The sequence below is a fragment of the Chrysemys picta genome, chromosome 11 (assembly GCF_011386835.1).
Source record: "Chrysemys picta bellii isolate R12L10 chromosome 11, ASM1138683v2, whole genome shotgun sequence".
In the NCBI taxonomy this organism is placed as follows: domain Eukaryota; kingdom Metazoa; phylum Chordata; order Testudines; family Emydidae; genus Chrysemys; species Chrysemys picta.
Window position 1 is genome coordinate 61,431,606 of NC_088801.1, and position 24,165 is coordinate 61,455,770.

Consider the following 24,165-nt stretch of genomic DNA (forward strand, 5'->3'; position numbering starts at 1 on the left):
CAGGCTCTGTACAAACACTGAACAGAGAGACAGTCCCTGCCCCCAAAAGCTTACAATGTAAGTGTAAGAGAAGAAAAACAGGTGGATACAGACAGACAGGGGAATGCAAAGAAACAATAAGATTATATTGGTCATTATATAATAGACAGAATGGTCTTGGCACACTGGTAAGGATCCAACACCATTAAGCTTTGGATGATTTGAAATCTGGCTGTAGATCTGAATTCTCAAAAACAACAAGGAGTCCAGTGGATAGTAGACTAACTATCTGGATACAGACTAACACGGCTATCCCCGATCTGAATTCTATGACTTGGGCCCATCTCTAATAGCCTTGAGGGTTTCATTTCTCTCTCTCTTTCTCTCTCTCTCTCTCTCTCTCTCTATATATATATACTTAGCATGATGTCTGCCCAAGTGCTGATCACAGCAAGGTTCTGTATGTGATTAATTAGACCTCGTTATCAGCAGTCACTTTTATGTTGCTTCTCTCAGCAGTGTGTGCGCCTGATGATGATGATGTGAATTACAGAGTGCGGTTTCCAAACTTTGGCACCCACACTGAGCGCCCAAATGCCTCATCTGGGCTTATAAATGTCCAGTTAGGCATGTCAAATAGAATTTGGGCATCTATGTGCCAAAACAGCACCAGAATACAGGCTGCAGGTGCTTAATTTAGGCATAAATTTGCAATTCGTTCCCCAATATTTGCATTTAGGGTTTCACCCAGTGCTTTAGGAGGAGTTGGTAGAGTAATGATAATAATACGGAGCTCTTATCTAGCACTTTTGATCCATAGTTCTCAAAGCGCTTTACAAAGATAAATATCATTATCCTGGATTTACAGATGGGGAAACTGAGGCACCGAGCAGTGACATCACCTGACAGGCCAGAGGCAGAGCCAGGAGTAGAACCTCGAGTCCTAGGGCACAGCTCTGTTCACTAGGCCACACTGCCTCTATTTGTTATAATGTCACATTTGGTATGATATGTATGTTGAACTAAATGGTTACATGGCCATGTTGTTTGAGCATTTACTGCTTGTCTAACTTTTGTACGCCTACAGCCACATACTATTTGATGGGCGTGTAATAGATCAACATATAAATAAATATATATATATTTCCTTCCAGTTACTTCAATTACTGGTTAATTAGAGCTTCTATTTAATTTGATCAAAACCTAAAGAAATAAATAATTGTGGTAAAAATAACCCAAATTCCACCCTTTATTCGGATCAGTTTAAAGAGGTAGCAGATTATTCAATCCGTATCCTTGGGATATTCTGTTTAATTAATACAGGGGGGTAAACATTCTGAATGAAATCAAAGAAGGAGCAGCAGGAAGTCCCTTCTGATGACAAAAGATGGCTAAAATGAAAAGATCTGTTGTTCAGCCACTGTTATCCATGTTGTTACAGATGGCTTTCAACTACTAAATTTAGGGGGTCAGGTCCTAAACTGGTGTAAACTGACATACATCTGTTGATGGCAGTTGAGGATCTCCTTCCGGATATGGACCCAAATTGCCCAAGTTCTGAAGGTGTTTGGATCTGGAGTTTTGTCTTGGGCCCATCTCTGCCTTCTGTGGACTGAGCTGGTGGGGTGTGTGTGTGTGTGTGTGTTAACTAATCCTTAAATTGTTACATGAACTTCCTTTGAAGTCAATAGGGGATGCGTGTAAAGACTTCAGGGTTAGGCACAAGATACCTCCACCCCTACTTGATGGTCATATGGATAATGCCATAACCCACTTAAGTCAATCAAAGTGAGAGGTATGGAAAACTGTGTATAGAGAGTGTTAGAATGGAAACTCTTACCAAGTAGGCTAGAGGAATAAGCCTGGGTCTGGGGGTTAAGAGTGTTTTATTCCTGTCTTTGCCACTGCCCTCCTGTGTGCCCTTAGGCAAATCATCTATGGAGGGATTGTCAAATCCCTTGGGATTTATGCTCCTAAATCACTTAGGTGCATTTGAAAATCCCATCGTTACCTCTCTGGCAAGTGTGAAATAGGGATAATGATAGTAACGTACCTACTGTGCAGGAGTGCTTGGAGAGTGAATGATCATTTGGACAGAGAGCGATATCTGAGAGCTGAATATAAATAACAAATAATACAACTTACTAGAGAGAACAAGGGAAGGAATTGAGGGAAAGGAAACACACAAGCTAGTTATGGAATGGGAGGTAGGTCTAGGAGCAAAGTTTCAGTAGAGGGAGGTGTTTGTTATAATTAAGATTGCTTATTATTTGTATCGTGGGTAACACCTAGAGGCCTCAGTCCCATTGTGCCAGGGGCTGTTCAGACTATAACAAAGAGATGACCCAGGCCCCAATGTTTAAGATGAAAGACAACAGGTGGATACAGCAAACTGCTGGGAGACAAGGAAGCAGTGAGGCCATTAGGAACAGTGGAATAAGCAGTGATCACCGCACACCAGCTGTCTAAGAATTGTCAAGTGTTTTGTAGGCATCATGGGACAGTGCCTTTTAAGAAGAGATGTAAAGGAGGATAGTGGCCTGGAAGATTTTTATAGGGTGCTTCTCCTTCGCATAAGTGGTAGCACGGGAGACTGCATGATGACCGCTTGTCTGAAAATTTGGCAAATGGGCAATCAAGGGTGACATTGTGGGCAAAGTGGAGGTGAGAGTTTACACCTGTCTAGCGGATTAGAGATCCTAGGTAGGACAGGCATAAGCCATAAAGGGCCTAAAAGGTGAAGACAAGTAGCTTGTGCTTACTGCAGTGGAAATGGAGAGATGCAAGCAAGGGGGTGATATGGTCGAAGCAAGCAGCCTGGCAGATGCTTCTGTGAAGTATGTAGGCACGTATAGGGTGGGAAGAAGGACGCATTGTGTTTGTGCTATACATTCTGTAACATCACCCTGTTTGTCATGTGTCTCTTCTGTCTCCCTTTTCACTCCCTTGGACAGATATGACTTTATCGAGATACGGGACGGAGACAGCGAGTCGGCAGACCTGCTGGGCAAACACTGTGGGAACATCGCTCCTCCGACCATCATCTCCTCAGGCTCCTCTCTCTACATTAAGTTCACCTCAGACTACGCACGGCAAGGCGCTGGCTTCTCTTTGCGCTATGAGATCTACAAGACAGGTCAGTGTCAAAGGCAGACTTCGGACTGGCAGACCTACAGCACCTATCTTCCCAGCAGTTGACATTGGGATCATCACAGAGCAAATCCCATAAGCCACATTTTCAGTAGGGTTTTTAGCATGTGCTCAGTACAAAGGGTATTATTTTTTGGCAAGTCTGTTTCATCACATTTCCAAGAAGGTAAAGATTTTAGTGGTGCGTTATAGTGCTTTTTGATTCGTATCTTGGCATGAAAAGCAGGTTTCCTCATTAAATTCTCTTGCATTCCAGAACTACAAACAGTCTATCTTTTCTTCATGGCATGTAAGCGCTTGTTAAGTCAGGGCTAAGTGAAGATTGTCCCTCCTTTAGAACTGTGTAGAGCTCCTGTGGATATACAACTTAAGCACTGATCAATGACTCTGTTTTCTCTTTCTGGAAGGCAAGGGTTTTTGTAACGGGTGGACTTCTCATTTAAAGGGGCTGCTGCCTGCAGTGTCAGCAAGGGAGTCAGACAGGCGGCTGTTGAGTTCAGTATAACAGGAACTATTTATAATTCTGTTTTATACAAAACTATTCTGGAAGAAAGTAAAAGCTGCTCAAAAGGCCTTTTTATATTAGCTCTGTCTAAATATTTGTCAGAACTGTATGCATGAGAACAAGTAGTCTCAAGAAAATACGAAACTCTATGTTTGTGTGTGCACACGCATGAGTATGTGTGTGTGAGAGAGAGAGGAGAGATTGAGGGGTTGTACATACTTCCACTTATGTCGGTATAACTTATGTCGCTCAGGGGTGTGAATAATGTCTTCCCCTCCTGCTCCGCCCCCCATGCAATATAGCCGGTGTGGATAGCGCTATGTCGGTAGGATTGCTTCTCCCACGGACATAGCTACCACCTCTCATGGAGATGGCTTACGTCGATGGGAGAGCGCTCTCCCATCGGCATAAAGCGTCTTCTCTAGACGCGCTACAGCGGCGCAGCTGCATACAGCTGCGCTGCTGTAGCGCTTCTCGTGTACAGTAGCCCTGAGAGAGAGAGAGAGAAAGAGAGAGCTTGTGTGCACATGAACGGCATAAGTATGTTTTGCACAAGGATACCCGAAGCTATCTGTCATAGGACCAGGCCCTCTGCCCACATTCCATTGCTAGAGTAGTGGAAGAAAACACACAACTGTCACATCATCAGCAGAATATGAAACAAATACATGAATATACTGGAGAATCAAAAATAGACGCAGCTTTGTTTGTTTCTTTTTCAGAATCTTAATACAAGCACATAAGTATTTAGTGGTTTTGAGCACAGTTATATATTATTTAGAGACAGATGCTTGTAAATACACAGAGACATACTCACATACAGACTCGGGTGCTGATGACAGGCTGCCTGGGGATGGGAATACAAATGAAATAGGACTTCCTGACTTTAATTTAGAAGGGGAGAGGGTGGATTAAAAAAATCTATCAGTGTATCTATCTATTCCTGGGGTGACTCGTTAAAATGGAGAATCGTTATGAGGGTGTGGCCATGTAAAGCCTCTGGCACACAGTTGAGCAGTTCTTTTTCCATCCAGTAGAGGGCAGTGGTGCACATACACACCAGCCAGTTCATGACATGATTGTCTCACTTAATGGTTGAACATTGATTAATCCTGAAGGGGTTAGTTAACCCATCAGGACTGGCAGTTTTTGTGGGATTTGCTGAGGGAATAGTGGACACTGAGGCAGGGATCAGGATGAGTCTTTGTACAGGTGGAAAGATAGTTGACTCAAACCAGGGCTGTCTTGCCTCTTCCTACCCATAACCCTTAATCCTATCCCAGTCCCTCTTGTGTGCCTTGTCCCACTTGCCCTTGCTGCCAGTCCCAGGCCCTGACTTTTATGTCATGAAGCAGGACTGGGAGTAGTCCAGGATGCAGCAGTGGCCAGGATGAGGCTGAGCTGACACAAAACCAGGCAGCGACGCTGTGCCGAGAGGCCGGCTGGCAGGGAGGTACAATGGGCAGGGAGTGAGAAGCACTCTGTCCATTGAGTACGAACCAGGAAGGGGCTAACGTCATTGGAAAAGACCATCGGAGGAAGAGGAAGTAAGGGCTGCGTCACAGAGGCAGAAGGAGTAGGAGGAAGGCAGGCGCTGAGTTTTCTCATTTCCTGTCCCTCAGCTTGGATTCCCTAGACAAATATACTTCCCTTCAGGTAGAAGACCTCGGGCTGGGGCTTCATCAAGTACAGGCCTCCTTGTTGGTACTGAGTGCTGTTAAAATGCTCACTGTCCTCTCTGAAGAGGGCTCTTGGCTTGAAACCACTCTAGACAAAATTCAAAACATAAGCAAGGTTTCAGTTCCTGGAGGGTGGGAGGCACTGAAGCCAGTTGTTTACCCAATCTCAGAGTGCACACAGCCCACCTAGAGAGATCAGTGTCCCCTGAAGCCATCTTTAGGGGTAGGAGGGTCTCTGGCCTCAGATCTGTGGGGTAAACAAATCCTGCCTTTTGTGTGTAGACAAATAGATAGGGCAGATGGATCAGAGCTAAGGTTTGGTGCTTAGCCTGAAGTTCCACTGGCTTTAAAGGGCATCCAGTTAAGATACTCCATGTCAGTCACACACACACACACACACACACATACGCACACACACACACACACACAAAATTAAGAGAGGCACTTGGCATATAAACAGCTGCTTCCTAATGGTTAAGTCCCCTGGTTTTGTATTGGTCAGTTTTGCTGTGACACCCCAAAAGATGACATCCAGGTCACAATTTTCAAACATGTCTAATGAGTTTGAGCACCCAACTCAAGCAATACAGCTTAACAGAGCCTGAATTTCAGAAAATGCTGAGCACACCCGTCCTCTGAAAATCAGGCCTCATTAAGGGTGTCTCAAGTTTGGCCCCCAGAATCATTACGCTTTTGAAAAGTTTGGCCCCATGACACTCCCTCATACTAAGGAAACTCTGCTGCCAGGTACATCCCAGGTTAGTTCTTATTTCTTTTACTACCTGGTAGAGTTTTCAAAGCTCCTTTTTATTATTAAAAATGGAAGAATAATAAATTAAGCACACTTTGAAAACCATTCCAAAAAAAGAAAAACAATCCACTCCCCTTTATGCAGGAGTTCATGTATATAGCCATGATATTGATGCCTTCCAGGAGAGATGAGTCCAAACCAACACCCTCTCACCAAATGCCACTATACTTTGGGAGAGATCAGATCTGAACTTCATGGCTCCAGCCATCCCTACCTCTGGGGCGTGACAGTGAGAGCAGTTGGACAAGCCTGTTTTTAAGGGCATGTCTACACTGCCCACATTACAGCGTGGCAACGCGGCCACACTGTGACGTGGGCAGTGTAGTCACACTTTATCGCTGGGGGAGAGCTCTCCTGGCGATAAAAAATAACTACCCCGAACAAGGGGTGGTAGCTTTATCACCGGGAGTGCGGCTCCTGGCGATAAAGCACTGTCTATACTGGCGCTTTTCAGCACTAAAACTTTTGTCGCTTCTGGGTGTGTTTTTTCACACCTTGACCGAGAAAGTTGCAGCGCTGTAAAGTGCCAGCTAGACAAGCTCTAAGTGGTTTCCTTTTAGTTGTTTATGTGCTGAATTGTTCCCTCAGCCTGGTGAGTGGGAGCATTTAGCACATATTGCTGAAGTAAACATGATTTCCATTTATTATTTGCAGGTTACCTGTAAAGCCAGTCATTGTTTGCTGGTTACCGTCAAGCTATTGACAAAGATACTAACCGCTACAAGCGACCCAAATGAGGAAATCGTTGCTATCTAACAGTATCACAGTTACATTTCTGTACAGTCCCTAGGGGACATTTCCTGACAGTCAACATCTGGTTTATTGAATATTTCTGTGCTTTCCTCCTTGGCTTGGAGTGTGTATTAGTCTCTTCATAAATCTGGCTGCCTTTTTATTTGATCACGAGTAAATACATTCTTATTCTTGTTCATTGTGTTGTCTTGCGATTTGTGCTTGGCCTCTTCTATTTCCCTCTGCATTATCACACCAGAGAAGCTGGCTGCTCTCCTATAGCCAGTTAAGAAATTCCTCTCAATGTTACTCCACCTAGGGGTACTACAGTACCAGTGGTCCAGCTGTTATCTCAAGTTGCTCTCCTAACTTGCGTAGGCTAGTGCAGATCTTAATAACAAGGTCCAATTGGTCCCAAGAAGACTTGCACCGACTTGGTGAGTGGGAGCAGTGAGTTTATAGAGGAGAAGTGCAGCATCCCTATAAAACAAAAGTCAAAGCCTTAGTGAATGTTAACCCTCTGTTACAGTCATGGAGATAAAGGACTCTGTAACACCCTCTTTGCCCCTCCGATGGCCCACAGGCTGGAGATTTCCATTGTCAATTGTCCAGCCTCTAAAGAGCAGTGGTTTTAAAGCAGCCATGGTATGAATAGGACACAACCTCCTCTTCTCCCCCACCACCCTGAGGCACCTTGAGCAGGCTGTGGTACGAGGGAGGCCAGCGTCAAGGTCAGCAATAAATAAGTGGCAACATTGTCTGCCCTGTTGGCAATCAGAAAGTCTTCCTCAAGAATAGAAATAACTAACATTTCTGGTGCAGACAGCTGAATAAGAAAGAAAGAGCGCTCTGTTCCTCCTGTCAACAGAATCTCTCTCACACACGCATGTGCGCGCACACACACACACACCAGTCCTCCGACCCCCGAAATCTTTCAGCAGCCACTGTCTGGAGACATAGGCTGGACCAGCCATTCATACGCTCTACAGCTAAGGTCCTAGGCTTTGGGTGAAGTTGCGGAGAGGTTGCTCTGCTAATTGCCACTCCGATGGAAAATAAAATACATAATAGCGATAATGAATCATTGATCATTTATACTTCGCTAGCAATTGCCCATGTGAGGATTTCAGAATGCTTTATAAGCAGTACTGAAGTAAGCCTCACAGCAGCATTGTTTCTAGGTAAACATTAGTATCCCTATTTTGCTGATAGGGAAACTGAGGTACATAAAGGTTAAGTGACTTGCCCAAGGCCTTGCAGGAAGTCTGTGCCACAGCTGAGAAAATAACCCAGATCTCATGACTCTCAAGAGGAAATTTTAGCTCAGATACTGCAGTGATGGGTGCTAGTGCTAAGTTCTAAGATAGATAAGCAGACAGACACAAAATCAGTAAGTCAGGGAGATCTCTTTTAAAAATTAGACAATTCCTTGGCCCTGCCAGATTCCATTCCTTTCTCCTTCCTCCCTTTGTCAGTCACCCTCCCTGATTGTGGGTCATGATTCCCTCAATTAGTTCCCCAAATATAGCCCTAGAGAGCTAGATCTTTAGTCTGGCAATATATGTGTTTTACCCCTTATGCCCATTTCTCCCCCTGCCTCCCCACAATATGCTGGGGGAACCGGTATATTATTTACACTAGCCCAATTGCAGTCTGCTGAGTTGACCCCGAACATTCTGAGTCCAGGTCCATTGTTGGTGATGGTGTGTCACAAGAATGGTTGCATCTTGGTTGCATTCATGTCACAGTGCCAGCTAAGAAGACCCTGTGCTCCAAGAGCCCATTGGTAGACTGTAGGAATGGGGTGAAAAAGAACAGCAAACTCTTCCTCATGCCTGACCCACTACTGCTGACCGTGCTGTTGCCTCAGAGCATAACCCCTGTACTGCTGGCATGGTGACATTATAACATTGTGTTGCAACAGGTGTTGGCGCATTGCAGTGCAGCTTGGGCTTCCAACCTTTTGGGCTTTCCTATTCCCTTAATACCATTTTCAGAGTATTTGCAGTGGGATTAGCTATCGATTCTGAGTGAGGTTTTCAAAGCAGTCTAGGCACACGTCTACAGTGAACGTGAGATGTTCAGTCCAAAGCCCGTCGGAATTATTTAACAAGCTCACCCTCTGTCTTTATGAAATGTACAAAGCTCTTGTGTCCCAAGAAGTTGCTAGCAAAAATCCTGACAACACTCTGGATACAGAGTGAATATTGCCAAGCGCACAAGGAGGCGAGAGCTGTCAATGTCAGTCATGTTGTTGTTAGTTACGTCCACTTTTTCTACCCCTGCAGGCTCTGAAGACTGTTCTAGAAACTTCACCAGCTCCAATGGCACTATTGAGTCCCCAGGATTCCCTGATAAGTATCCCCACAACTTGGACTGCACTTTCACCATCATGGCCAAGCCAAAGATGGAAATCATCCTTCAGTTTCTGACCTTTGACCTGGAGCATGACCCCTTGCAGGTCGGAGAGGGAGATTGCAAGTATGATTGGCTGGACATCTGGGATGGCATTCCTCAAGGTAAGCACTGGGGCGATGTATCACCAAGGCTTTTCTCTATGTCTGACTAGTCTCCCATTAACCAGCTGTAATGATGAGTCCGGAAAATTCCATAGCGGGGCATGACTTGTCGGTATTCTGCAGCACTAACAAATGCAAAATATTGTTGGCCTTTTCTCAGCTGTTAGGATTTGCATCATCACCATATTTATCTGTCCCCAATACTGGGTTTGTCCCCATGGAGTGTCAACATAGACTTCATATTACTGATGAACCTACACTTTTAATTTTCTAATTGTATCATTGGATCATTTGAGTTAGAGATGAAAAAGATCTATTGATCACTGAGTCCATCTCCCTGCAAGTACAGAATAACATCTGTCCTATAGAGGATGTATCAGATGTGTTATATAGTACATGCAGTAGAAATGCAGATAGATGAACACACAAATGTGCACTAGAAATTCGGAGAGGTGAACAAACTGATATTACACTTGATCTACCTCTGTTCTTGTAAAAATATAAGTGATAGAAACTAAACAATCAAAAATGCCTTCATTTCATCCGGATTGGTTCTGTAGGGTTGATTATTACTCGCTTTCCACTACCAATGTATTCTTGCCAAGTAGTGCTGACTTGTCAGGTTAGATAAAGACTAACGAGTCCAACCAAAAGGCTGGAGCTACTTTGCTGCTCTTTCTTTTGCAGTTGGCCCTTTGATAGGCAGGTACTGTGGCACTAGGACACCTTCTGAGATCCGCTCAGCTACTGGTATTCTCTCGCTTACCTTCCATACTGATCTGGCAGTGGCTAAAGATGGCTTCTCTGCCCGCTACTACTTGGTCCAGCAGGAGATCCCGGAAAGTAAGTTGGAAATTTTACAGTCAGGCCTGTTGGTGGGACTCATGCAGTCATGTGGGATTTTTATTGAATTTCTGGGAGTGTTTCCATCATTCAGTGTGTCGGTGTATGCAAGCATTTGTATGAGTGAGCCAGGATGAGGGTTTTCAAGAGGTTGTTTTCCCAGACAGCCGTACAGAGAGAAAGGATACTATGTATATTTTAGCTTCTGTGTGGAAACTATAGTTACTGATTGTGACGGGTTGGACCCCCATTCTGGGACGCCACCTGATATACAGGTATTTCACTGAGCCTTCCCTGCACAATCAGCCTGCGTTCCCTCTCCCTGCTTTGCTGAATTAGGCTGTCTGACCTCTTGCAGCACACACACAGGTAGGTCCACACCCCACTGCAGACACAGACTGAAGTCAGCTCTGTGTGAGAGGACTCCCCCAGCACTCACGTGCACACCCCTTTTGGGAGAGAAACCCAAAATAATACTGTCTTGCATTGTATAGAAAAATCTGCACAGTGCAAGCTCATAAAAATCCGCCCTCTTCCTCAATCTGAAGAGAGATGTGCACACTTTTTGCCCCCCCAGTTAGAAATGGCATAAACTGGGTTTTATTATAAACAAGAAATAAGTTTATTAACTACCAAAGGTGGATTTTAAGTGAATATAAGAGATAACAGACAGAACAAAGCAGATTACTAACCAAATGAAACCAAACACGCAAACTAAGCTAATTTCACTAAAGAAATTGGTTACAAACAGTATTTCTCACCCTAGATATTATTGCAGGCAGATTACAGAAAGCCTTGAAAGGCAGCTGCACTGGTCTCCCACTTGAGACCTCAAGTATTATTACTCACAAGCTAGACGCCCTCCCAGCTTGGGCTCAACCCTTCCCCCCACAGTTCAGTTCTTGCTTCCAGGTCTTTTTACAGTGTCTCTTTTGGTGGGGAGGCAGAGGAGAACCCATGATAATGTCACTCCCCTGCCTTATATAGCTCTAGTGTAAGGCGGGAACCCTTTATCGTCAGTGGAACCCACTGGCATTCCAAAAGAGGAGGAGGGGTATCCAGGGCCAGGTGACTTGGACTCATGTCTCTGCAAGGCTGTGGCAGCCATTGCTCGTAAGCTGTCTCCAGCCTCCACAGGAAGACTAAGCCCTTTCACAGTCCATTGTCTCTGCTAATGGCCCCTGAGCCCTGTCTGGCTTTTCCATTGTTGTACCTCAAGGGCTGGTTGGGGGTGACACCCAAAATAACACATTTGAAATACAGATACATAGTTAATATTCTCAACTTCAGATACAGAAATGATACAGGCATACAAATTGGATAATCACATTCAGTAAATCATAACCTTCCCAATGATATCTCACATGAGCCATCTTGCATAAAGTGTATCTCAGTTATGTCAGATTCATATCATAAGCATATTTTCATAAAGAATATGGAGTGAAACGTCACACTCGTGAATTGCAGTTTCCATCTTAGTCCCACCTTTTCACTTGTTCATAATGTTCTCATATTCCTTTTGTACTGAAACTCTCCATGTCTGGTCTCAATCCAAACAATTTTTGGAAAATTTGGGCAAAATTGGTGCAGCCATATTATTGATAGAGTGGGGGAAAATACAGTTTTCCCAAAATACACTTTACCAAATTGCCAATTGGAATTTTGCACTTGTCTAATTCAAAAATGCCTGAAGCTAGAAAGTTCAAACTTAATCTTGTTTTGTTAGCCCTTGTTAAGGAAGGGGAAAGTATTTGATAAAAATAAGTTCTGTACTTTTAAAATTATGAACGTTTAAACTCAGCAAGTTAACACATGCATGTTAGAAATTTTCTTTTTATTTTTCTTCGTGGCATCCTCCACCTAAGACCCTGGTCAAAACCTTTCTGTAGTGTGATGCCATGTTACAACCGAAAATAGTTTCAGGACACCCGTCTCAGAAGTTTCAAGCCCCACCCCCACCCCAAAAAAGAAAGAAAGAAAGGGAGGCTGGCTGTTGAGAACCCATGACCTAGAGCAGTTTAGAAGTTTAGAATACTGGACATGCACAGTCAGGGTCTGCTCTGCTAAGGACATTTGCATTATGGCTGCCTTTGTGCAGTAGTCTTGCATTCAATATATCTCAGTTAGGAATGCCTCAGCTAGGGTTGCATGAGTTAAGGATGCCTCAGTTAAGGACACTTCCGTTTTTCATTTATTCCCCCTCCCCCCCTGTTTTTGTCTCCTTTTTATTCTCTTCTTTAAAAAAACAAGGACATTAAATGTACACGCTAATGGTCAAGTTTGAAAAATCAAGGGGACTAAAGTCAGAAAATGAAAAATTATGCATCAAATCCTGCTCTCACTCACGCTGGTGTAAATTGAGACTTTAATGGCACCACTTAGAGCATAATTTGGCCCAGTTTCTAGTGCAGTGTTAACTCAGCCGTGTTCAACATATGGGACGTTAGTAGAGCTATATCAGTTTACACCAGCTTAGGGTCTGGCCCATGTAGTACTTGCTACTGATGTGTTCTTTGTGGAATGTATCTTACTGTTTCTTAGGAAACATATGCCGTAAAATATACAAGACATGACCCATGGCTGAGTTAATGTGGATTTAAAAGCCTTAAAAGTGAGGAAATTCAAAAAGTTGAATTCTAGATTTCTCAGTCTTAATGGTAGCGACCTTTTAAGCCAGTCTACCCTATGCAGCCACCTGTGGACCCACACTTCCCCATAGGGCAACACATACCCACACATAGACATCTTTCAAACCTGCGCACCATTCTTGATCACTCATGTATGTTCCCATCTGTCTCTGGCATCTGTGGGATATGGCAGAGAGTGGATTCCTTGGTGTATTCCTTTCCTGCTTTCCCAGCTTTGGCTAGAATTCACCTCTTGGCTTCAAGAGGTTATAAGTTGCCAAGCAGCTTCACAATCAGGTAGGGGGCTTGGCACACCTTGAAAAGAGACTGGGGGAGTCGTAAACAGGGTATGGCCAGGGGGAGGGTTGTGGATCTGCAAAGGTGGAAGAACCCTATTATAGAGGGGAAAGGATTTGGACTGAGCCCCCCACATGTGTTAATTTACAGAGGGTCTTGCAAACCTAAGGCCAGTCCTGTACTTAATGTTGAATAGTTTTTTGCATTGGATGTGTGCACCGATATTTCTGTGTAAATGTGATCATTGTGACAGACATATGGGTTTGATCTAGGATGCTGGGGAGTAATTCATGGCTTACTTCCAGTTGGGAGTGAAAGATACAGAATTTGTAATTGTCTGTGTGTTTGTGTGTGCGCGTCTGCTCCAGACTTCCAGTGCAACGTTCCTTTGGGGATGGAATCTGGCAGAATCTCCAATGAACAGATCAGTGCCTCCTCCACCTACTCGGATGGAAGGTGGACCCCACAGCAGAGCCGGCTCAACAGTGATGACAACGGATGGACCCCCAACCTGGATTCCAACAAGGAGTTCCTCCAGGTTCGTACAGGTCCCCGGGACAGGAATTGGAAATCATTGAGGATGAATATTAGATCTTGATTTTATTAAGGCATTTGACACAGTCCCACATGACAAACTAAGCAAATTAGGGAAATGTGGACTAAATGAAAATACCATAAGGTGGGCACAAGTGCGTGAAGAATTGTATTCAAAGAGTAATTATCAATGGTTCACTCTCAAACTAGGAGGAAAGGTTTCATAGGGGTAGCCGTGTTAGTCTCTATCAGTAAAAAAAATGGGCTCTGCATTTTAATTTAATTTTAAATGAAGCTTCTTAAACATTTTAAAATCCTTATTTACTTTACATACAACAATAGTTTAGTTATATATTATAGACTTATAGAAAGAGACCTAAAAACGTTACAATGTATTACTGGCACGCGAAACCCTAAATTAGAGTGAATAAATGAAGACTCGGCACACCACTTCTGAAAGGTTGCCGATCCCGTTGTAGAATCTCCATCCTTGGAGGTTTTTAAGAACAGGTTAGACAAACATCTTGCTGGGATGGTCTGTGTTTACTTGGTTTTACCTGGCCCTGCTGCATCATGGGAGGGCTGGTCTAGATGACCTCTCAAGGTCCCTTCCAGCCCTACATGTCTATGATTCTATGATTAATGTGCTGTGGAGATGGGGAATTGGGGCTATAATACTGGGCTTAGCAACAGTTTTGTGTTGCCAGGCAGCTGCTGCAGTGTGCAGTATTGAACTGACCTCTAGATCACTTTTGTCAAAAGCATGGTCTGCTAGAGGCCCAGTCAGCATTGTCCTCTGAGCAAGTGCTGAAAGGGCACGCTGGCACTGGCAGGCACTGCTGTGCGGGCCTGGTAGCCAGCACTGGCAGAGTGATGCTGTGAGAAAGCATCTCTGCTGGACGCCAAGCCAGCATTGGCAAAGCCCCACCATTGCACTCCAAACCTTCAGCTTTCCTCCCTCCCCCACTTTGAGCCACATTTGAGTGTCCTGCTGTTAAACTGACCCTTGAACATAATAAGGCTTGTGGACTCTTTTATTGCCTTTGTGACATGCAGAGAGTCAGCGGTGGCTGAGCTGCTGTTTAGGGATGTCAGGATGACTCTGCCTTTGTGAAAGGAGCCAGCCCTGCTGCTGGCCCATTAACATTCCTGCACAAGTCCTGACTTGACCTTATGCCCCCTGAACCTCCATGGACTTTCGAGAGAGCTGAGAGAGAGAGAGAGAGAGAGAGAGTCTCCTGCTACTTACAAGGACCATTGACTCTGCAGCCACCCTGATGGCTGGAATCTTAAAAAAATGTTGTGAATGTGCAGCTAGAATAATATTGATTGTGCTGGAGATGTAGTGAGCATTGTCAGTGTGGATTTCAATTCGGGACTTCAGAGCAAAGGCTTTCCTTAGGCCCTTCGTTAGAAACACATTGTCTCTCCACAAAGGGTTTCTGAGGGGCTATAGCGCAGATGGTGCTTGCTAATGGGCATTAAGAACTGTAGGTACGGAAGTGTCATTGCCTGAAGCAGATGTCCAAGGGCTTGTCTACACTACTGCGCGGGTTCGATCTAAGATCCGCAACTTCAGCTATGTGAATAGCGTAGCTGAAGTCGACGTACTTAGATCTACTTACCGCTGTGTCTGTAAGTCGACAGCTGATGCTCTCCCATCTACTCCGCTTGAGCACCTCATTCTGGTGGAGTCGATGGGAGAGCGTTCAGCAATTGATTTATCGTGTCTATAGTAGACGCGATAAATCGACACCCGCTGGATCGATCGCTGCCCGCCGAGCTAGCGGGTAGTGTAGACAAGCCCTAAGGCTACATTCGTGGCAGTGCTAGCAAGCCAGATTGCGTGATCTTTTTTAACCCACATAACTAAAATAAACATTAAAAACATTGAAAACTGCTGCTCTTGCTAATTGGCCATCATGACTTTATTTTACATGGGAAAGCTCTGTCCGGTGGCTTCTGTCCCATTTAAAAGGACACAAGCATTCAATTTTAGTGACGATCCTGTTGTCTGGTCTGAGGGGAGACTTTGTACTTTAATTTATGGCCAAACTTCAAAGTCCTTAATCAGTTTCACCCAGTCCTCACACTAGCTAAATTCCTGCTGAGGTCAAACCCTGCTTTTTTTCCATTGAAATCAATGGGAGTTTACTTAAAGACTAAGTACAAACTGCGAAAGGGCATCAAGATTTTGCCCCTTGTTATCAATCACACATTCGTACACAGTCACTTAGCCTGTTTCATACTTAAACAGAGACAGAGACACTTGCAACATACTTTCCCCTCGCTTTCCCCCGAAAGTATAAAATTGCTTGAAAACTGCAGAGCATGAAACATTTTTTCTCTGTGGCATGTTCTTCAGTTAAGTGGTCTGAAAATCAGCCCTGGAACAGTACTGCTGAGTTTCCAAACCAGTGCGACCCTTGTTGCACAGAACTCTCAAGCAATGCAGTGGCAAAAGCCACAGCTGTGTCTACAGGCTCTAACAAAAGCAAATGGGATATTAGATCCGCTGCTGGTATAAATCAACAAAGCTCCAATCGAGCCATGCTGGTTTGCACCCTCTGAGCAACTGGCCCTTAGTTTTTAAAAATGAGGGGATGATCCCATCCATCGTGGGACGGTTGGTAGTCACCATTTTCTTCCTTGTCCTCCTTTCCCTTCTCTCCTCACCCCCCGATCAGGTGGACCTTCGTTTCCTGACCATGTTGACGGCCATTGCTACCCAGGGTGCCATCTCCAGAGAAACGCAGAATGGCTACTATGTCCGCTCCTACAAGCTGGAGGTCAGCACCAATGGCGAGGACTGGATGATGTACCGGCATGGTAAAAACCATAAGGTAAATGCATTGTCCCTTAACAGCTGCACCCGTGGGAGCCTGGCCATCAGCGGAGGAGCGGGAGGGAAAAGGCGAGAATACATTTTACGGACTTAGGGATTTATTTTGCAAGGCCTGTTTTGCTGCCGCTGCTTGGTCGGGTCTGACAAGCTGCGTGGAGAGGCCTTCCCCAGAAATGATCTTTCTCATCGATAGAGCGATCACTGTTCCTTAGAAAACCTGGCTGCTGTTGAGTCTTGCTCAGTGGAGAGAGCCTGCAGTATGTTCTTTGACTGCAAATGAAGGAGAAAATGCTTTTCACAGCCCGTGTTTTGCCATACAAGATTCATTGAGAATTTATGGCTGGAGCCCCATCCCCATGCTGGGTTAACAATCACAAAACCACATGAAACTGCAATTCAGGAGTTATTGAGGCCTGGAAATGAAAGGGCACAAATCCTAGGAGGGGATCACTATGTCCCGGAGAATAAAGCGAACAATAAATAACGAGGGGCAATTCAGTTTGTCAGGCACACGGGATCTGCAGTAGCAATCACAGTTGGCAGTGCTGCTTCTGCCTGCTGTAGCCGCAGCTCCTGGAGGTGTGTAGTGGGGTGGGGAGGTGGATTGTGTGTAATATGGATGTTTGCCCCTTGGAGATCTTTGAGCCTCCAGATGCACCATGAATGCACAATGAAGGGAACGCTCGTGTGGCGCTGTGTTTTTGAGAGTGGGTAGGGGAACAGCTGACTGCACAGAGTGCAGCTGTATATAAAACAGACGTGGCTTTAGGAAGGTGCGGCACTGTAATTTGCCTGGGCTGTACAGGTGCCCTTTAATTAAAGGAACTTCTGAAATGCCCCTGAGAGCATTTGGCACTGAAGTTGGCTGCTGTGTTGGCGTCCCCTAGTGGATCGTGTACATAGGCACTATACAGTGCGTGGAACAGGAGCAGTTATGCCACAAACAAGAATTTCGTCTGCACAATCTGTTCTGTTACATTAACTGCTGAGGGTTGGGCACAAAACTGAGATGAAGGTGAAGTGATTTCGCTGGGACTTAATTTATTTCTTTTTCATTTTCCTGAGTGAGGCTCTCAGCCCTCCATTGGCAGAGGGCATGAAACCCTTTGGCTCAACTTTGCAGCCATTCGTCCAAACATTTTCTTTCCTCTGTGTCCTCGTGGTTTCACCTACCCCACAAGTGTCTTTCACTGTGTGTCTCAGGTTCAAACTAACTGTCTAAGGTGCTTATTTGGTCCCCATTAGCATTGTATTTGACACCTCACACTGACGTATTTGTCCCCAGAACACCCCTGCTGAGGTATGGAGGGGAAACTGAGGCAGAGAGAGGCTAAGTGACTTGCCCAGGTCACACAGAAAGTCTGTGGCAGAGCAGGGAATTGAATGCAGGTCTCCTGTGTCCTATGATAATGCCCTAACCATTGACAGACCCTTCCTCTCAAAGCTCACTGCAAATCAACTAGCACCCCTTGGATTCACACTGAAAGCATGAAACTCCACATTTCCTGAAGATGGGCCTGACCCAAACTCCCAGATCCAAACATCTTTGGGCAGATTGGCTCTGGAGCTGCACGTGGCGGCTAGGGCCCATCTCTTAAATGTCACATCATCAGGGCTGGTGCTACCATTAAGGCAAACTAGGTGGTTGCCTAGGGTGCCAAGATTTGGGGGCGCCAAAAAGTGGTGCCCCCAATTTTTTTTAAAGCATTCCTATGTCCCCTCCCCGAGCGCGCGCCACTCCACTTCTCCCACCTCCCAGGCTTGCGTCGCCAATCAGCTTTTTGGCACTGCAAGCCTGGGAGAGGAGGAAAATTAGAGCGGGGGCAGCGTGCTCGGGGAGGAGGCGGAGCAGAGGTGAGCTGGGGTGGGGAGCTGTCGCACGGCTCCCCGGGGGGGGGAGCTGCCGTGGGGGGGACGCCTCAGGGCAGAAGGGGGGGAGCTGCTGCGGGGGGGGTGGGGAGCTGCCGCAGGGCTGGGGGGGGGGCGTAAGGTGGAAGTTTCGCCTAGGGCATGAAACTTCCTTGCACCGGCCCTGCACACCATTCCAGTACAAAATTATCCGGCGTCTGTGGCTGCCTCCCAGCTGGGCCCAGGTTATCTCTGAAGGCTCCTAGGCCTTAGCAGACCTCTTGATGAGCGTTGGCTGAGTTTCCAGACCGCAACAAAACATACAATCAGAGGAGTTTGAAGTTTCATTGGGACCATTTTTGCGCAGCATACAGAGAATGGGCAAAACTATGGTTAGAAAGATGTGCTCTGAAAAACCAAGTTGGTCAGGCTGGTGTTTAAATTGCCATTTGCAGGAATTTGCAAGTCAGGGTCAGTTTCAGTGTGAAGCAGATTTAGATAGTGATTTTTGTCACCTCTGACTTTATCCTTCCCTGCCACGGGACTCTGTAGACATGAAACCAGATCCTCAGCTGGTGTCAATTAGGGTAGCTGGGTTGACTTCAATGGAGCTAAGTTCTTCTACACCGGCTGGAGATCTAGTCCACAAAGCGTGAGATCCGTCAGCCCAGAACCTCAGCTGGGGTCACTCAGTGCAGTTCACAGCAGTCAGTGGAGCTGTACTCATTGACACCAGCTGAGGATCTGGCCCCTTCGTATGTAGAAAGACCAGCTCAGCTACACAACCTCCTTCAAGCCCATTCTCTGCCTTAGTTTTTAAATATAAATCTCTCCCTCTTTACTCCTTTATGCTCATTCCAGTCTCTCTCCCTCTCCCTTGTGCTGGACTCAATTTAGCAGACACCTCCTGAGGCTGGTGGAGAAGTAATTGCTTTTTGGTGACCTGCCTAGCCTGAAATGAGGGGGACTGGTTTGTTCCCCTCCCCTTTAAACGTTCAGCCTCCAGCAGCTGAACAGTAGCAGGATGAGTGCGGAACCGTCTGATTGGACTGTACATCCCTGAGCCCTGTAGCACAGCTCAGTGCCTGGAGCACGAGCGAGCTGCCCATGCTTCCCGTTTAACGTTAATCACTGCTGGTCTTTCATCAGGAAACCTCCCAGATGTCTGTATTTAATGTGCAGATTCCACACTGTTCCTGGTGCGTCAGTGCAGCTCTCCGCACGGTTCAAAGTGAAATAGTTGAGCGAACCGTGCCAAACAGATTTGTCAAGTCTGCCGCAGTTTGATTTGATGCCACGAGGAGTGGGGAGGGGCGGGGGACTTGGTATTCCTGTGTATACACGTATAGATGGATCAGCCCATCTCCCTCTTGCTTGTGTAAGGTGGGCAGGGAGCCAAGCTTAACTGGCGCTACCCGCGAATCGGCTAACATCTACATCTTCCTCCGAGAGAGATACAAAAGAGGAGAAGGAGTGAGCATAGGAGGGGTGGATGGCAGATAATGTTCTCTCCAGAAAGTGGAGGGCAGGTATGACCTCCCCTCCAGTGCTTATGGTGCCAAGGAAGAGGAAAGGGTGGGTAGATGTGGTGTTTACTGCAGAATTTGAAGGCTAGACTTCAATTCCCTGGCTGCTGTCAGCGTTGATACAGTGTACCAAAGGCAAGGGAACAGGAAAAAGGAGAATAAATTGGAGGAAAACAAGATTAATGAGAGCTCAAGGCAGTGGGGGACGACTGTTGTTGTCTTGCAGAGTGCTAATATATTTGGGGGAGAGGGAAGGGAGGGTAGCCAAATTGCAGACATGCTGCCTGAATGAGATCAGGACTAATCAGAGTCTTTCTGTTTCCACTCCTGTCCACCAACCTGCCTCCTCAGCCCAGCTGCTCCCAGTCAACAGGTGAGGGAGGCTGTGCTGTGCAGAGGAAAGCGATTACAGCTTAGTCTGGGGCATTGCAGGCATGCTTCTCTCCAGATTTAGCCTAGAAAATTGTACACATAGGCAATACGTCCACAGTCATCTACATAAATATGGAACAGACGTGCCTGTTATACATTAGTCCATTAGTGTCTCTCTCTCGTACACACACACACACGTATGAGACATGGGCCCAGGGAGGAAAATATGGATGCAAATTTCCAATGCTCCCAAATACGTGGTTTATCTCTGTAACAGAGAGAAGGGGCAGAGTTGGGGGCTTCCTCTCTGCCATGCACACACACTGTGTATAATTACACCACAGAACAGAGAATCAATGGACCCAATGGGCCATATTTCTGAGCGCAGTATTGTGTCCATTTACATCAGTCCCTTGTCAGGCATTTTTTTAAGATGTAACAAAAAGAACTTGAACTCTCACTTTGGACATCTGGGTGGAAGCTCAGTCCTGTGGCTTCTTTATCTAGAGAGCTGCAGGGAAGATCTAGCCCTCAGCCCACACTCTCCTCTGCACTAAGGTACCCGTCTCCCAAATCCTGACTTGCTTTCTCTGTTTGTGCAGACGAAACAAGGCTCACTTCGGATTTGTCCATATTTGGAAAATTAGGGCCTAGAATTCACCCCTGGAGCTGCGCCTGTGGAGAACTACAGGTCCCAGCTCTCCTAGCATAGCTGCAATCCTATGCTTATGGGGCCCAATTCATCCTTTGTAGCATACCAGTAGCTCCCATTGCCCTTGGGTACCAGCTGACTCCTTGATCCAGGATTGGTCTAGGTATATAGGATCCTATACACCTCTACCCCGATATAACACAGCCTGATACAACATGAATTCGGATATAACGCGGTAAAGCAGCGCTCCAGGGCGGGCGGGGCTGCACACTCCGGCGGATCAAAGCAAGTTCGATATAACACGGTTTCACCTATAACACGGTAAGATTTTTTGGCTCCCTAGGACAGCGTTATATCGGGGTAGAGGTGTATTATATCTTTAATGGGAATAACTTTTGATCCAGTAAAGGGCACACTCAGATGCAGAGATTCCGCCCCAGCGATGGCTCTCTGCCCAGTCTACACAGAGCCCAGTCTTGCATGCATTCCTCAGGCAATGCTCCCATGGCAGGCAATGGGAGTGAAGTGTAGAGGCTGAGGTGCACTGTCTGGCTGCAGGAGCATTTCTCTCCCCCCCCCCCCCTTCCGCTGTTCCTGGATTTAATAAATGCAGAACTATCCATCTCCTCTTTTCCAGGATCCTCACGCCACCAAGCTGCCCTGCTCCTCATGTCAAGTCCTCCCTATCTGGCAAGAAAAATAATCTCCCCGACTTTTCTCCTTCATGCTTCTCTGTCTCAAATCCTGAAACCCTAATCCCGTTAACGCGCTCTGTTCCAGGCCTCTGTCTCCATGGGGTAACCTAATCCTGCCGTAAATCTAGTCCGTGCAGAGAGAGAGACACACGCAGCTGGGGGAGGAGCGGCTGCTATTCCCGCCCCCACCCTAGAAAACACAAAACCTGTCTCTGGAATGTCCCAAGAAATTGCATGATGACAAAAACAGCACTAAAAATAAATAAGGCAAGAGACTGTCCCCAGCCATAAACTGCTTTTTGGATTTAATGGTGCTTTTCTCACCTTTGCTTCACTTCTGACTTGGCAGCTGGCAGGATTCCCACACCCGCTGGAACTAATGCAGCTTAAAAAAATCCCCTAGCCGACAAGGGGAAGTTTTAAAGTGAAGAGTGTCCTGGGTATGATTTACAAGTGGAGGCAGGAGGTGGAAAACCCACCCTGGCATCCTCCAGCCCCGGCTTCCTCCCCCTTCCCTGTGTTTCTGCAGCAAATTAATTAAGCGAGTCAGCTCTCATTGATTATCAATTTAATTTTACATGTAGACCTGTTGGCTGGACTAAAACGGAAGTAAAAATAAAAGTGTAGGGAGGGGACAGGCAGGCCTTTGATGCTGCAGTGAAAGTGTGCCGCCTTGGTCGCTGCTTAGAAGATGCTTTTAATTTGTTAATGGTTTTTACATTTGTCTTCCAACTCTGCCACCCTTGTGTGTGTACTTTCATCGATCACAGCCAGCTCCGCGGATTGTGTAAATCATTGCAGATCCGTATAAGTCAATGGATCTACCTGGATTTACACCAGCTCTGGATCTGGCGCGTCATGTGTGTTGAGTGGCTTGCAGTGTACAAAAGGTAGGGAGACAATGTGCTGTTCTCATTGTGTAACAAAACATATCTGCTTCCTTGGAGCGCTGGGTTTCACCAGTTCTCCTGCTGGTCCTTCCTGGGCTATGAAAGTTAACTCCGGGCATGATTCAAAGCCTACTGAAATCAATGGGAATCTTTCCCTGGATCTCAAGGGGCTTTGGATCAGAGTTTTAGTTAAAACAAATTCAATCAACAATAGATTTCTCACCAACAGGTCAGCATCCAGCAGCTCAAAAGAAGGAAGGGGGCCAAGGTTTCCAGAAGGGATCAGGGATGGTGGGTGTCTCAATTTGGGGAGGGTGCATTCCACTTGAGACACCTTAAGGGGCCTGATTTTCTGAAAGTGCTGAGCACCCACCCTCTGAAAATCTGGCCCCTTAAAGGTGTTCCACGCTGGACACCCAAACACCCCAAATGCAGGCCGTGTGCGGGTCTGAGGCTGATCCCGTCAATGCCGACGATAGGAAAATTAGAGGTAACGTGTAGCAATGCAATCAGCTTCAAAAGGGGTTAAGTGTTTAGGGGACTGGCAAAAAACATCTCCTGGAGTAACGCAAAGTAAGTAACCTTGCAGCAAATAGCCAAAGTTAAGGGATCTGATCAGGGCAAGGATCTGGGACTTAGGGCAGGTCTACACTAACCCCCCAATTCGAACTAAGGTACGCAACTTCAGCTACGTGAATAACGTAGCTGAAGTTCGAAGTACCTTAGTTCGAACTTACCTCGGTCCAGACGCGGCAGGCAGGCTCCCCCGTCGACTTCGCGGTACTCCTCTCACCGAGCTGGAGTACCGCAGTCAACGGCGAGCACTTCCGGGTTCGACTTATCTCGTCCAGACAAGACGCGATAAGTCGAACCCAGAAGTTCGATTTGCTTGCCGCCGAACTACCGGGTAGTGTAGACCTACCCTTATTGTGGAAAAACCATTAAAACCGTCAGCCCGGAGCAGAGGTACAGTAATAAAGGTGCAGGAGATGCTAGGGCCAGGTCTGCACTACAGAGACTAGAGCAGCATAGCTCTGGTGCGGTAGCTGTGCCGGCATAACCACTTAACACAGACTCCGCCCACACCAACAGAAGGGATTTTTCCATCACTGTAGGGACACCACCTCCCCAAGCAATGAGAGCGAGGTTAACCAAGCTGCCTCTACACCTGGGGGTAGGTCACCCCCGGGTGCCATAGCTACGTCGACCTCAGTGTTAAGTGTAGACCAGGCCTCGGTCCTATAGTATATAAGAGGTGGTATTGTTACTGATTAAAGCGCTTAAAAGACATACCACAAGTGCTGCCTCCTGTCTGCTCTGTTTAGTATTAATCTCTGCGCAGTACCAAAGGGAGGATGCAGCAAAGGCAACAAAGATGCCATCTGGCTTTAAAAAACAAATTGGGGTCACTTCGGGCCTGCACATCCTTACCAGCCGCTCCTATTGATGGGAGTTGCACGTAACTCATAACCAAGGCCCGGATTCAGCACAGTTCTTACATGCGTGCCTAACTTGAAGCACATGCTGAAGTGCTTCCCTGAATCGGGTTCTGTCTGGGGAAGAAACGTGGCCCTAAGTTCTGAAGCCAAATGTAAGGGCAAGGGACTCATCTCATTAGAAACAGGAGGAGGATTTCAGGCAACCTAAGAGATGTTTTCAGC

General features: G+C 46.2%; 1 protein-coding gene across 6 annotated transcripts in view; it reads left to right on the top strand.

Annotated features, from left to right (window-relative positions):
• The window catches only part of NRP2 (neuropilin 2), a 123,617-nt gene that overhangs the window by 36,512 nt on the left and 62,940 nt on the right, over positions 1–24,165 (top strand). For all 6 annotated transcript variants that reach the window (XM_005306054.5, XM_005306052.5, XM_005306053.5 and 3 more), the window contains exons 3-7: positions 2,934–3,115; positions 9,145–9,375; positions 10,063–10,218; positions 13,511–13,680; positions 16,364–16,519. In XM_005306054.5, coding sequence (XP_005306111.1) covers positions 2,934–3,115; positions 9,145–9,375; positions 10,063–10,218; positions 13,511–13,680; positions 16,364–16,519 — 895 coding nt within the window. The remainder of the gene's footprint in view (positions 1–2,933; positions 3,116–9,144; positions 9,376–10,062; positions 10,219–13,510; positions 13,681–16,363; positions 16,520–24,165) is intronic.